At 59.2% G+C, this 13,429-nt stretch overlaps 1 protein-coding gene across 6 annotated transcripts in view; it reads left to right on the forward strand.

The window, feature by feature from the left end:
* The window catches only part of ATP2A3 (ATPase sarcoplasmic/endoplasmic reticulum Ca2+ transporting 3), a 69,635-nt gene extending 56,210 nt beyond the window's left edge, over positions 1-13,425 (forward strand). For 2 of the 6 annotated variants that reach the window (XM_067717391.1, XM_067717392.1), the window contains 4 exons: positions 2,587-2,720; positions 3,183-3,300; positions 3,819-3,936; positions 7,383-8,079. In XM_067717391.1, coding sequence (XP_067573492.1) covers positions 2,587-2,720; positions 3,183-3,300; positions 3,819-3,936; positions 7,383-7,510 — 498 coding nt within the window. In that variant the 3' untranslated portion in view covers positions 7,511-8,079. Of the gene's footprint in view, positions 1-2,586; positions 2,721-3,182; positions 3,301-3,818; positions 3,937-4,658; positions 5,168-6,695; positions 8,080-13,290 lie in introns of those variants that run through there. The other 4 variants (XM_067717396.1, XM_067717393.1, XM_067717394.1 and 1 more) reach the window with 4 other exon arrangements.
* Positions 13,426-13,429: the final 4 nt, after the last annotated feature.

Genomic DNA, 13,429 nt, shown 5'->3' on the forward strand with positions numbered 1-13,429 from the left:
AATGAAGAGCATGGGCCCAGACCCTTGTCCCAAAGGCTGGTGGCCCCACAGCCCTTGGCAGATGGCTCAGACCAGCCTCAGGCACCTGCTCCTGTAGCTCCTGTGGGGGCAGCAGCTGGAGAGTGGGGATGTGCCAGCCATCCCGCTGCTGCCTCCTTCCTGCCCTGCCTCTGTTACCATCCTTTGTGCTGTGGATCCCCTGGGGTCATGACCCCTGGGGTCATGCTAGACACACATCCCATGCCCACTACCAGTCAGTCCCCAGTCCCCTTGGTGCCACCTTCCCAACTGTCCTCAGGTCATTCCATTTCTCATTTATCCACTTGGTTAAGAAACAGCTATTAGGCACTGACTCTGTGCCAGGCACAAATTGTTAGGGCGATGACAGTGACCGAGCTGGCAAAGGCTCTGCAAAGAGCGTACAGTCCAGTGGGGGAGAGAGCCACGGAAATGGGCAGTCACATTTCACAGTGAGAAGTGCTTCAGCAGAGAAAAGGCAGGTGGCTGTGGAACTCAGAGATGGTCAAGAGTTAGACCTAAGAGAACTTTCAGCTCCAGGTGCTGGAATTTCAGGAGAAGTGCCCAGAGCCCCCTTTGATTCCTGGAGGAACACTGAGTAAAAGCAGCAGAGTGGATCCTGGATCCTGGCTGCCCAGGTTCCCACCCTGGTTCCATCACACACTAGCTGTGTGATTTTGGACAGGCTACTTAACCTCTCTGTTGGTTTCTTCATCCATATAAAATGGATAATAGACCCTGCCTCATAGGGCTAAGATGATTCAATACTTACAAAGTGCTTAGACCAACACCTGGCACATAGTAAGAGCTATGTAAGTGTTAAGTTAATGAAACCCAGAGGGGGCCTTGCAGGTGAAGGTGAATAGGAAATAACCAGGGAGGCAAAGGGAAGGAGTAGGCAGAACAGTGGCTTCCCCCAAAGAAGCAGCCTCCCCACCCCTCGGGGGCTGCTCACCATGCATCTGTGAGGCGGAAGTTCCAGCCCTGAGCACCTTCTAATAAACAATGTAGGAGGCCTCACTGTGACCCACGACCTGGGGACAATGCGTGTGTGGCAGGTGCTCACGGCTGAAACCCAGGAGGTCTGAACTGGGCAGGGTGTTTGTCTATGGAAACACCTCCATGTTTCAATCCTGTTTGTATTTTCTTCCCCTGCATGGGCATAGGGATGCAAGCACACACATGCCCGAGTGGGAGGCGTGTGCACTGCGTTTGTGGGTACATGCATGTGCAAGGTCCTTACCATTAAGGTCTGGAGGTGGGACCTGGCGGCGGTGACACAACTCGCAAGAGCATTTGGTCCTCTTGATCAGTGGGTGGGTTCAAAGTTTAGGACATTTTCTCTGGCCTGTGATCAGTGCCAAATAAAAACATGCACTTGTCCCAAATACCGGAGCTTGGTTTTTGGAGAAATTCCCACTGTTCGTTTAAATAAGACTCTCCATCTCTTTGTTAAAATAAGAAATCTAGCCAAGCCATAGCCTTTTATAATTTTGTGTTCTGCACGAGAGAGGGAAGTGCCAGCAGCCCCTTCTGGCTGACAGTCGCCTTACCCGCATTTTTGCCCGGGGAGAAATGAGGGATGGATTTCCTGGACAGGAGGTCAGACAGCTGGTCACTTTACAGATTTCTCTTTGAGAGTTATTTTCACAGCATGTGTCCCCCCCCCCCATTTCTGAACTTTTAGCTTAAAGGATCACTGTGTTCAGATGAGATTCCAGAGGCCAGATTTGTATTGTTGGAGAACAGAGCTGTTGAACGGTTATGAACGTTCATGCTCATCCCCGTGGTGTGGAAGAGAACAAGACGGAAGTTCTCACGAGTGTCCTCAGTTCAGCATGTTATTACAGCAGATTCTGTGAGCCAGGTTTATGGGCAGGAAGAAAACTCCCCTGGGGCTGCAGGGGCAAGGGCCACTTCCCTTATTGAGCCCCGAGAGCTCCCTGTTAATTATGAAGAAGCCGTGCAGCAAGCCTGCACCTGGCCATGAGTTAGGCCACGTCATAAGCAAAGGGCAGGTCTGGTAGAGCTCGATTTCAGCAGCAGAAGTGGAGGGAGGTGTGAATGGAATCTTATTTAATAATCATGACTAGGGCCCCAGTAACCTTCCTCTTCTACCCACCAAGGGTGAACTCTGTTCAAGTATAATTTTACTGATCAGTTTTCATATGCGTTTACTCATGTTACTCTGTGGCCTCAGTTAATCACCGCCCGCACTCCTGTGCCTCGGATACTCAGTCCCCCACTCCCTGATTCCAGGGCCCCCTGCCGTCCATCCCCAGCCTAATGCCAGCTGCTCCCCCTCCGTCCCACCACCCCCCTGCCCCAGAACGGTCTGCCCTTCTCCCTGGCCCAGTGCAGCCCCTCTGTCCCCATCCTGGGAGAGCGAGCACCCTCCCTGGACCCTCCCCGCGGCAGTGCTGGCTGTATTGAGTCCTCAGATGTGAGCCGAGGGTGAGGGCGAGGGTGAGGGCGGAGTGAGGCTTCCCTCTTCCCATGCCCTGGCCCCGCCCCTGACCGCTGTTCTCCCTGCCACCACCCCACCCCACCCCACCTGGGGGCCCTCAGAGGAACTTCCTGAAGTGCTCAGAGGACAACCCACTCTTTGCCGGCACTGAATGCGAGGTCTTTGAGTCACGCTTCCCCACGACCATGGCCTTGTCTGTGCTGGTGACCATTGAGATGTGCAACGCCCTTAACAGGTGGGCTGGGCAGAGGGACCTGGAGAGGGTGTTGAGAGATGGGGGCTGAGGGTCAGTGGGGCCCAGAATTGGGGTCAGAGGTGTCCAGGAGTGAGGTCTGAGGTTTCGGGGGTCCAGGATTGGGGTCGGGGGGTCAGAGGGTCCAGAAGAGGATTCTGAGGACCCATGGGGGCCCAAATTGGTGGACCTGCTGATGGAGGTGTGAGGAAACAGAGGGGCCAGGATTGGGTCTGAGGGGCAGAGAAAGGGCGTCCAAGTCCCAGCATAGGCCCCTGGGGGCTGAGAGGGCAGCAGTGACATCCACCTTCCGGCGGCACTGGCCTCCCAGAAGCTCTCCCGTCCTTAAAGGGCAGTGCCGAGGCCCAGACCACCTGCTGCATCTCACATGGGGGGGCGGGTGGGTGACCACGGCGGGGCCTGCCCGCATCCTGGCCTGAGGTGAGCGCCCTGTGCCCTTGGCAGCGTCTCGGAGAACCAGTCACTGTTGCGGATGCCGCCCTGGCTGAACCCCTGGCTGCTGGTGGCTGTGGCCATGTCCATGGCCCTACACTTCCTCATCCTGCTTGTGCCGCCCCTGCCTGTGAGTCTCCATCCAGCCCTGCTCACCTTCTCGGGCTCCTGGGGTCACAGGGTCCTAATTCTCCTCTGATGCTAGGCCTTTCTGGGCCTGTTCGTGATGGAAACTGCCTGGGGGGTGTGATGGGGGGGTCTGATGGTGCTCTGTGACTGCAGCCTGTGTTGGGACCCTGGCCAGCCACTGTCCTCCAGATGTGTCCCCCACTTTGGGACCCTCCCCCCAGACTTGGGGAACAGAAGAGGTGGGGAACCTTCCCAGGCTGGGGCAGGAGGAAACCTGATGCCCTTTCCCAGTGCAGAAACCCTCCCACTTCCCAACAGAACAGAAGGATTTGGTCCTCTGGGTGAGGGCAGGGGAGAGCACCTCAGGCAGAGGAAACAGGGGGGACACATCTGGAGGTGGGACCTTGAGAGGCATCTCAGACGTGCTCGTGAAGAGTCCACTGTAGTCCGGGTGTATGAAGCAGTGGATTTGGGGGGCTCTGGGCACTCCTTCCTTTAACCAGAACTACCCCGCCGCAGCTCATCTTCCAGGTGACCCCACTGAGTGGGCACCAGTGGGTGGTGGTGCTCCAGATATCTCTGCCTGTCATCCTGCTCGATGAGGCCTTCAAGTACCTGTCCCGGAAGCACGTGGATGGTGAGTGAGAGGCCCCAGACCCTCCCCACCCTGCTCGCCTCCAGCCCGCCTCCCTGCCCACCCCTGCTTCCAGGCTGCAGTGAGTGTCCGCAGGGTCTTGCACTGCAGGGGTTGGGGCCCTGGGCTCACTGGGCCGCCAGCGGGAGCACTGCTCAGAGCCACGCGGCTTCGGTTTCTTCACTTGCCACCAGCCCTGCACAGCCAGGCCTGCTGTGCCCTCCTCTGGGCCTTGCTTGGCCTCTGACTTCCCTGAACCGGGCCTGATCTTATGCAGGCATTCTCAGCACAGTCTCCCAGGCGGTTCTCTGTTTCTGAGTTCACAGCTCTGGGTCTGCCTGAACCCGGGAATGGAGGACAGAATGGCAGGGTTGGCGTGGGGGGCGGTGAGTGGGGGAGCAGGCTGGGGCACGGTGTCCACCTGCCTGCCTCTGCCAGGGGCTCAGAGCGTGGGTGATTCTGACCCTGCCCGAGCTGCCCAGAGAGGGAGGAGGCAGGGGTGAGAAAGTCCCTGTTCCTGGGAGTTTGAGCCAAGGCTGTAGGTCTGTGGCCAGGCTGCTGTTGAGGGCCCCGGGTTAGGCCCAGAGATGGCTGAGGCCTGCTCTGGAGCAGCTGGGTCCTTGAGGGCCACCTCTGGCAGGAATGTATCCCGGGCCCAGGAGAGGGTGCCAGGGCGGGGTGGGGGTGGGGGGGCATAAACAGATCACGTGCCTGTCATTCCGCAGGGGCCAGGGCAGCCGATCAGCCCCCATCTCCCATGCTGGCCAGCCCTCCCAGGCACTGCAAATATTTTATGTTATTAAAAAGGCTAAAACAAGTTGGCCTCCTCTCTCTGGAGAAGCTGGCCCACCGTAGGTCTGTCCAGAGGGTGACCACACACGTGGCTGGGGGAAGGGGGCTCAGCTGAGGGTAGAGGTGGGTGCTTGGTCAAAGCAAGGTCTGTTGGAGCCCACAGGTTGGGGGTGGGGAAGGGGGAGCCAAGCCAGACAAGGCATTCTGCCCCGGCATGGTTCTCTCGGGCCCACCCTCAGGGCGCTTCTGGGGAGGTGAAGACAGGGAAATGGCTCTGTCACCTGAAACTCCGTCTGCAGCAGCCCCAGCTCTGGCTGGAGCACAGGGCTGGGCCACCAGGAAGGCTGCCGGCCAACCTTGACCACACTAACTCACCTGCAAAGTCCCCCACATCCTCCGGGGGATGTGGGCACCTTCGTCTTTAAGAGCTTTCCCTAGCCAAGAGGTTCCGCGTCTTCTCGAGAAAGCTGAAAAGTGAGAACGTTTCTCAGCCAATGGGAGAAGCCTATGTCTTGGGCACTGTTCCAGTGCTGGCTACTGGATGATGGAGGATTTGGCTTGGGTGGGGGAGAGGAGCGGGCCCCTAGCAGGACCGGGTAGGTTGGAAGGACTGGGGAGGGAGCAGCCCCTACTGGGCCAGGGTTGGGGGTGGTTTCTAGAAGAGGTGGGGTTTGGGCAGAGGTTTGAAAGGCGAGGATTGAACTTGGTGGAGAAGAGGCTGGGCTCGAAAGGCTTGGCCTCTTTAGTGGAGCTGGGGCTTGGAGTGCAGGGTAGAGGGCTGAGGCCAGAGTGTGGCAGGGGCCTCGGATACCAAGGTAAGGACCCTGGACATTATCCTCAGGTCAGAGAGAGCCACAGAAGGGTGGAAGCATGGGAGGGACTGCGGTGACCATGGAGGGTAGATGAGAGCGAGACTCAGGGCAGGGAGGCTGGTGGGCCTTGTTAAGCTGGTTTGGGAGGGAGACACTGAGGCCCAGCCCAGGGTAAGCTGGTCCCGGAAGATGCCTCCACCTCCACCATTAACCTGAGATGTTGACTGTGGTCCTGGTGAAGCTCGGCTCGTGAGGGTGGTGCTCTGCTCTCAGGAGTGGCCATGGGACCCGCAGGACGGACACAGGCTGGGTATCTGTGGCCACATCTGAGAGGTGGGGTGGAGTGTGCCCGCTGGCAGCCCAGGCAGCTATGGCCTGTGCAGCCGCAGTCCCTCGGGCCTCCTAAAGGCAGACAGGGCAGGGGTGAGACAGGGGACTCTGTTACATTCCCAAGCCAGCCTGGTGGCCTTTTAGGGAAGTTTTGCTGAGGCCTGATGCTCGTGGCTTCCCCATGATTTACGAGAGATGTGTCCTGGGAAGAACTGTGGATGCTGGGTCAGTCCCGGAGGGTCAGGGGCAGGGGCCTCTTACCTGACCTCAGCTGTCAGGCGGAGGCCTGTGGGCCAGGCTGAAGGGAGGGGAGGCCTGGAGAGACTGAGTGGGGACCGATCTGGGAGGGTTCAGGATATGGGGCAGGTTTGGAGTTTATTCTGATGGCAGTTGGGGAGCCATTGAAGGGAGTGATGGGCTAGGTCTGTAGTGTGATGCCAGGGACAGGAGGTTGTTGGTGAGAGGCCTTGAGCCCTGGTGGGGGCAGTGGAGGAAGAGAGATGAAGATGGTGAAATAGCAGGCCTGGTATGTGGGATGGGCAAGGAGTAAAGAATGGCCAGGGTTTCTGGACCTCATGATGGTAGGTAGTGGTTCCCCAAACTGGAAACCAAGAGGGTAATGTGCATCAGATGCTCTGAGGGAGTTGATGGAACATGTGGGGTGAAGGAAGCTCCAGGGACATCCAGGGGGTGTAGCGGGGCTGGGGGCCGACCGAGAGATGCCATGGGAGAGTGGGGCTGTCCCAGGGAAAGAGGAGGACAGAAGGAACCAGTGTGGATGTGTGCTCTCCTACGTACATGTTAACACGCTCTCGGGTTTTCTTCCAGAAGAGAGTGCCGGGAGCAGAGTGGAGTTTCCAGTGTGTACCTCAGAGTGATGGTGCCCAAGCCTTCGCCCCCCGAGCCCCCCCTGCCTGCACGCTCACCTGCTTGCTCACTGGGCCCTGCTGAGGTCGGGGCGGCCACCTCCAGGCCCATCCCGGGGTCTCTGTCCCCCTCCCATCTCCCTGGGGGCTCTGTAATTCAGGTCTCTAGGGCCCTCCTGGGCAGTTCATCCCTGAAGCTGTGGCCCAGGAGCTACAGCCCGGGCAGGGCCTGCCCAGAAGCCCACAGCAGAGCCCTCCTCCCCAGATCCACAAGGGCGCTCAGGAGTCTGCTTCCCCTTCCTTGGACGCAGGTGACCTGCATCTCTGCATAGACAGAGCTCTCCTGGGAGCCACTCTGGCCTCTCCCTCAGTGCCTGGGCTGGGGCCTGGTTGGCCCAGGGTGAAGCGGGGACAGCCAGGCCCAGCTGTGCACAGCGAGGGCAGACAGCCCCCTCCACTCTGCTTCCACGGAGTCAGCTCCCGAGGGCTTGCGCCTGTTTGTGTTTATGTGTGCAGGGGGTGGAAGGCTCAGAGAGAGGGACACGGGAGCGGGGGAGGGGGGCAGAGCAAGGCCCTCCTTTCCTGGGAGATGGCCAGCCTGCCTGCCGCAGCTCGGCGCACCCCCAGGCTCAAGTTTCTCTGTTCCAAGCCGACAGAGCACGCGCCGTCTTGGTGCTGCCTGCTCTGCCAAGCGGAGGACGATTTGCCTTCTGCGTCCCTGGCGCCCGAGACCCGAGCCGTCCTTGGGTCCCTGACCACTGCGCCTTGACACCCTGACCCAGCTCCTGGCCGCATCAAGCTCTGCACGGCTGCGTGATCCTGAGTCCCCACACCCATGGGCCGAAAGGACGTCCTGAAGAATGGTTAGCTACCCAAGGGCACGTCCGCTCCCTCCCTTCCGATGATGGGAAAAGAGCGTTTGCGGGACACCAGTGTTCTCTTCACTCAGCTTTTGCCCCTCCAGCGAAAATTAGCTAAGAGCAGAAGAAGCAGTGAGTAAATGGCCGTGCGTCCTCGCCCCTCCTAGAGAGTGTACAAAGCGATTATTTTATGTGTAAATCAAGACCTGCATCCCTGTCCTGGTCCCCAGAATCAAAAGGCCCCCTGGGCCCGCCTTGCAGACAAATGGGCTCCACGTTCAGTAGCCCTTCCGCCCCCACTTCCGCCCTCCCCTCTCTCGAAAGTGAGAGAATCAGAGTTGGGTGGGACTTTCCTGGAGCCCCCAGAGATTCTCCTGCATCTTTCCTGCTGGGGGAACGGAGGTCTCGGAAGGGGGCAGGGCCCTGTACCCACCTGCTGACGTGCAGTCTGGTAGAGAAATAAAGGTTGAGTGTCTGGGGCAACAAGGGCCATCAGCGTGTTTCCTGGAGAGCGGTCCCCCCTCTGCCCCCTCGGTGTCTCCCTGGGGGCTCCCACCACCTGTGCCCCCTCCGCCAGGAGCAGTGAGTGAAGGTCTGGGGCTCTGATGCCAGCCGGAGGGAGATCTCATCCTCAGACAGGGGGCGGGGAGCCACGCCCCCGTAGCAGAGGCCTGACTGCCTTCTCCTCACGTGTACAGCACTTGAAAGTTTGTGCATGTGATCAAAGCCCTTTACACACGATTCAAGGGAGATGAGGCTGCGAGGGGCCCGTGACTCCCCGGGGCAGGGCTGGGTCTGAAGCCTGAATATCCAGGGTCACTTGCTCCCCACAGAGGGGCCCCCGGCCCTGGCTGTTCCAGGGGTCCTGCGTCTCCCTGAGGTACCATCCGTCTCTCGTCCTTCCCAGCCCAGCTCAAATGCACCTCCCCGAGGCTTCCTGAGGCTCACACTGTCCCGGGGCCTCGTGAGGCTGCTTGACATTAACTCCTGACTCGTCCAGGTGACCCTGCCCTCCAAAAGTGGGAGCTCTGGGAAGGGAAGAGCCGTGTTCCCCTGCCTCCCTCATTTCCTCCTCTGAAAGGAGGACTCACTGCCCTCGGAAGGGGACTCAGGCCCTGCCCGCAGGGCCAGAGGCAGGCACAACTATAATTTGTGGAGCTCAGTGCAAAATGAAAATGGGGAGCCTCTTGTTCAAAACTTAAGAATTTCTTAGCAGTGGCAGCAGAGCAATACACCAAGTGCGGGGCCCTTCTGAGCACAGGGCCCCATGTAATGCAAGGATGGCACGTCCAGGAAGCAGGCCGTGACCAGAGGAGACAGGCAGGACCCACCCTTCGGAGCTCCCAGGCTTTATTTAGGAGACAGGACTTGACACACAGCACACAGCAGAAGCCGGGGATGGGCAGGCAGAAGGATTCCCTCTTGAACAAAATCCATCTCAGATCACAAAGCATTTTCATGTACCTTGTCTCCGGGTCCTCAACCAGCTCCATGAGATGGGCCCGGCAGGGCGTAGGGCTCCATCTTACAGTTAAAGAGCCTGAGGCCCTCTGAAAATCTGACCATCAAGTTGGCCCTCATCCTGACGGACGGGCAGCAAGTGGCGCTAAGATGGGCCTGGGGTGCTTACATAGGAGGCAGGCGGGCTCTAGCTCCTGGCAGCCTCTGGGGCACGTGGCCAGGCCTGCTTTGCCTCCATCCCCACCCAGCCCTGCCCAAGTCCGGCCTTGTCCAGCCCACAGGACATGGAGCCCGATGGGCCAAGGTAAACAGAGGTTTCCTACCTCAGCCACTGACCCAGGAGGGAATTCCGGGGAAAGCCCCGGCACACTTCGCACTGGCTCGGGGATGGCAGTGACCAAAATGCCCATGGCCTCCCCCGTCGCCTCCAGAGGCCAGGATTTTGTGCTCCTACGGACCCCCACACTGCACCCCTCCCAGGAGGGATGGATGCCCATTGGGGCTGCACTGGGAGAAGTGGAAGGGCAAAAACAGGAAACGAAGATATGTCCACACAAAGACCTGGACCTAAGTGTCCACAGCAGCTTTATTCATCGTAGCCCCAAACTGAAAACAGCCCAAATGGCCATCAGCAGGGGAAGGATGAACAAACTGGCATGTCCATACAGCAGAATACTGCTCAGCAATAGAAAACAACGCACCCATGTATGCGACAGAATGCGTGATGCTTAAAACCCTGGTGTGAGGAAAAGAAGCCAGAACCAAAAAGAGCCCATACTGAGCGATTCCACCTCCATGAAGTTCTAGAAAAGGCAAAGCTGTAGCAACAGAGCGGATCCGTGATTGCCGGGGGCTGGGGGTTGGGGAAGACCGACAGCAAAGGGGCAGGAGGGAACGTTCAGGGGTGAGGGATTGGGGAGGGAGGGGAGTTCCATGCATTTGTCAAGACTCATCAAACTGTGTGCCTAAAATGGGTACATTTTATTGCACGTAAATTATACCTTAGTGCAGTTTGATTTAGAAGAAAGAGAAAAGAGGTGGGAGCCAGAGGAGGTGGCGGGCGCGCGGCTGCTGTAGGTGTAGTGGCTTCAGCGTCGGCAGGGGGCGGGCCTCCAGGTGTGTGCGCACTGTTTGTGGGGCAGTGGCCCAGGCCAGCCCCAAAGAGTCCCCACATTCCAGGGGAAGGAAGAGGCTGAGAACCAAGGGGAGATGGCCCAAAAGCATGGAGGAGAACCAGGGGGTCGTGATGCCTCAGACACTCTGGCAGAGGGGCTCCAGCCGGATGGAGGCCCTTAGTAGGGGACGGAAGAGGCCAGAGAAGCCATGCAAGATCTGGGCAGTGAGGAGAAGCCAGCCTGGGGACCCCCGTAGTGGCCTCCCCATGGATGCCTGCCCTCCCCTAGACAGTCCAGTTAGGCCAGCCCAGGGCCCTGTTCCACAGCGTCTGAGAGGCTGTGTGAACACTGAGGCTGGACCAGCTGGTGTGGGAGCTTGGACCGAGCTCCTCTCCGGGCAGAGGCGTGGCCCCTGCACCTTGGGACCCTGAGTGGCCAAGGAGACCCACTGGAGCCTGTGCCGACCTCCTTGAGGGCCCGGGCTGGCCTCCAGGATAGGCACACAGGCCCCCTCCACCCTCACAGAGTGGCTAAGTTTAGCCACGCAGGGGAGGTCATCCTGGGGCCAAGCTTGGCAGCACTGCCTTGCCTCCCTACAAGGCCCGGCCCAGTACCCGCTCAGGCCATCCGGCCTTTGGGCTTATAAGGCAGGTCTGGCGGCTCTGAAGGGCTGGAGTCTTAGGGTGGGCTCTGGGCCAAGATCTCAGACTTTGGGGAGCTTCCTTCCCGGCCACCAGCAGATACGGGAGCTAATCGTTGTGTGACCTTGGGCAAGGCCCTTAACTTCCAGAGCCTCAGTGTCTTTATCTGCAAAGTGACAATTCTTGAGCCTCCATCACGGGGCTGCTGTAAAGAAAAGCCTGCAGAATTCTAGGTTTCCTTCACTTCCCCAAATGCCTGGAACAAACACGGATATCTGCCCCTGGGGATGCTGAGGTGGAGGCCAAGGGCGGGAAAGCACAGGCCTCAGTGGAAAGACGCACTTTAGGACCAGTGAAAGGGACATCGACCCTCTCAGCTGCCCGTCTTACTCTTGCAGAGTGATTCACGAGAAAAGGAATTTGGGGAAAGAAATGTAATTGCTTTTATTTCTTTTTGTTTTGGGCACATTTTTGGTTATGATAACATCCCCAAATGAGACTGTCCTCCGGCGCATCCTGTTTTCTGAGTGTCAGGGTCAGAACCGAGGCTGTAACAGCAGCACATGTGTGTGTTCCAAGCAAGTCTGTCTGTCCATTGGTCCATCTGTCTGTCAGCAAGCCTAGCTCCTTGGAGGAGGAAGAGGAGGAGGAGGCAGGGGAGAAGGAGGAGAACATGGTGACGGAGTGAAGAGCACAGACACAGACTGGAGGACTGTCTGGCTTCCCTCCTTCCTCCCTCCCTCCCTCCCTCCTTCCTCCCTCCCTTCCTCCTCCCTTCCTTTCCCCCTCCCCTTCCCCCAAACCCCAATTTAGTGCCTGCCGCCCTCCCAAGTGTGGTGTGCTGTCCTGAGAAGTGTGGGTGGAGTGGGAACACAGAGATGGCCCAGACACGGTGTCAGCATCCACCTCACCCCCACTGCAAACAGTTCATGTCCAGCGCCTGCTGTTCCAAGGGCATGAGGTCAGCTGGGAAGAGGACAGGCCCGTTTGTCTGAGGTCAAGACCAGGCCAAGGGGATGTGGCTACCTCCGCTCTGCCTCCCAGCATCTCTGGATTTTCCTTAGAAAAGCCAGGACGTGGTACTCACCAGCCCCTCTTGAAGGCAGCATCCCCGGACAGACCCTTGAGCCTGAGATTAGCGGGAACTCTGTGTTGGGTGAGGCTGATCTGTTTGATGGGGGGATTGAGCTAGGGTGCTGGAGGGGCCCTCTGTGGGGACCCCCTGCTGTCTAGAAGGCAGCTCTACTCAGACAGGAGGCTGGGATTCCCAGCCCCGGGGCCTGGCTCCTTGCCCAGAGTGATTTCCCAGCTAAAGGCCTGCCAGGAAGAAGACTCCCATCAGCCTTCAGGGTGGGGCAGCCTGGACGGGGCGGGCGGGGTGTGGGGGAGCCCCGAGGACACCCAGCCTGGGTGGAGGGAGGGCCAGGGAGACCTTCCTGCTTCAAGCGGGGGCTTCCTGTACCGTGCAGGGTGAGCTTGGGCAATTCATTTCTCCTCTCTGAGCTCTAGTTTCCTCACCTGCAAAATGAGAGGGAGGTTGGGAGTTAGCCTCCAGCTCTGATGCTCGGAGAGTTAACACAGGACCTGCCCCAGCCCAGCCCCCAGGGCCTCTGCTTTCAGGGCCTGGGTTGGGGTTGAGGGCAGGGGCTGCAGGAGTGGCCTCAATTTCTCTGTCCTCAGTGTTGTCAGGACCCATCCCCTGGCCTCTCCCTATGAGGAAAGTCCCATTATTGCCCCATTTCACGGATGAGGAAGCAGGCTCAGGGAGGTGAGGCAAGGTACCCAGGCCCCCACAGCAAGCAGCACAGCCAGGGGTGTTCGCTGAGGCGGTCTGATGTCAGGCTTCCCTTGCTGGGCTCTGAGAGCCCCACAGTGATGTGTGACAGACGCGGCCTTCGCCTTGCCTGGGTTCCTGCGCCCTGTGCTGGTTTCAGGGTGGTGGAGGTGCGGCTAGGACAAGAGAGGTGGGGGGATGGAGATGCCAGCCCGACCCTGAGGTTGATTGGGCACGGGCCAGGCTCAGACCCAGAGGGATGGGTGGATGGAAGGTAGTCTATAAGGGCGGGGTGGGGGTCCTGCCCCAGGTTCAGGAAGTGTCAGGCAGCTGGGCTGGAAGCAGCCCTCCTTCCTCTCTGCCCTCCTGGCTGTAGACTCCCAGGGACTGAGCTTTCCACCTGGGGCCAAGGTAGGGTGGGGAGGATGTTTGGATACAAGATGGGTCCCTGGTTTGGGGAGGGCTCCAGCCTGAGGCCACTCCACCCAGGCCCTGGCCTGAGCCCCCAGCTCTGTTCCACCAAGCTCGTGGGGGGCAGACAGCTTTATCTTTGCCTTGTGACGGGTGGCCCATGGTTTCCTGCCAGCAGCTCCCGTTTCCGGAGGCCCAGCAGGGCCCAGGCGGAGCCAGGAGGGGCAGTGGGGCCGGGCCTGGGTGGCCCCCTGGCCCCGCCCCCGCCTATCTTTGGGAATTTATTTGTCCACAGGCACAGCTGGTCCACAGTCCATTGCCTGCCAGGGGCCAAGAGCGGCTCTGACCACCCAAGGACTCTCCCTCCCAACTCAAGTGCTGACAACTGACCTCTGACTCCCGACCTCTGGCCTCACCTTTCCCACCCTGCTCTT

This window comes from Pseudorca crassidens, chromosome 19 (genome assembly GCF_039906515.1).
Source record: "Pseudorca crassidens isolate mPseCra1 chromosome 19, mPseCra1.hap1, whole genome shotgun sequence".
Classification (NCBI taxonomy): Eukaryota; Metazoa; Chordata; class Mammalia; order Artiodactyla; family Delphinidae; genus Pseudorca; species Pseudorca crassidens.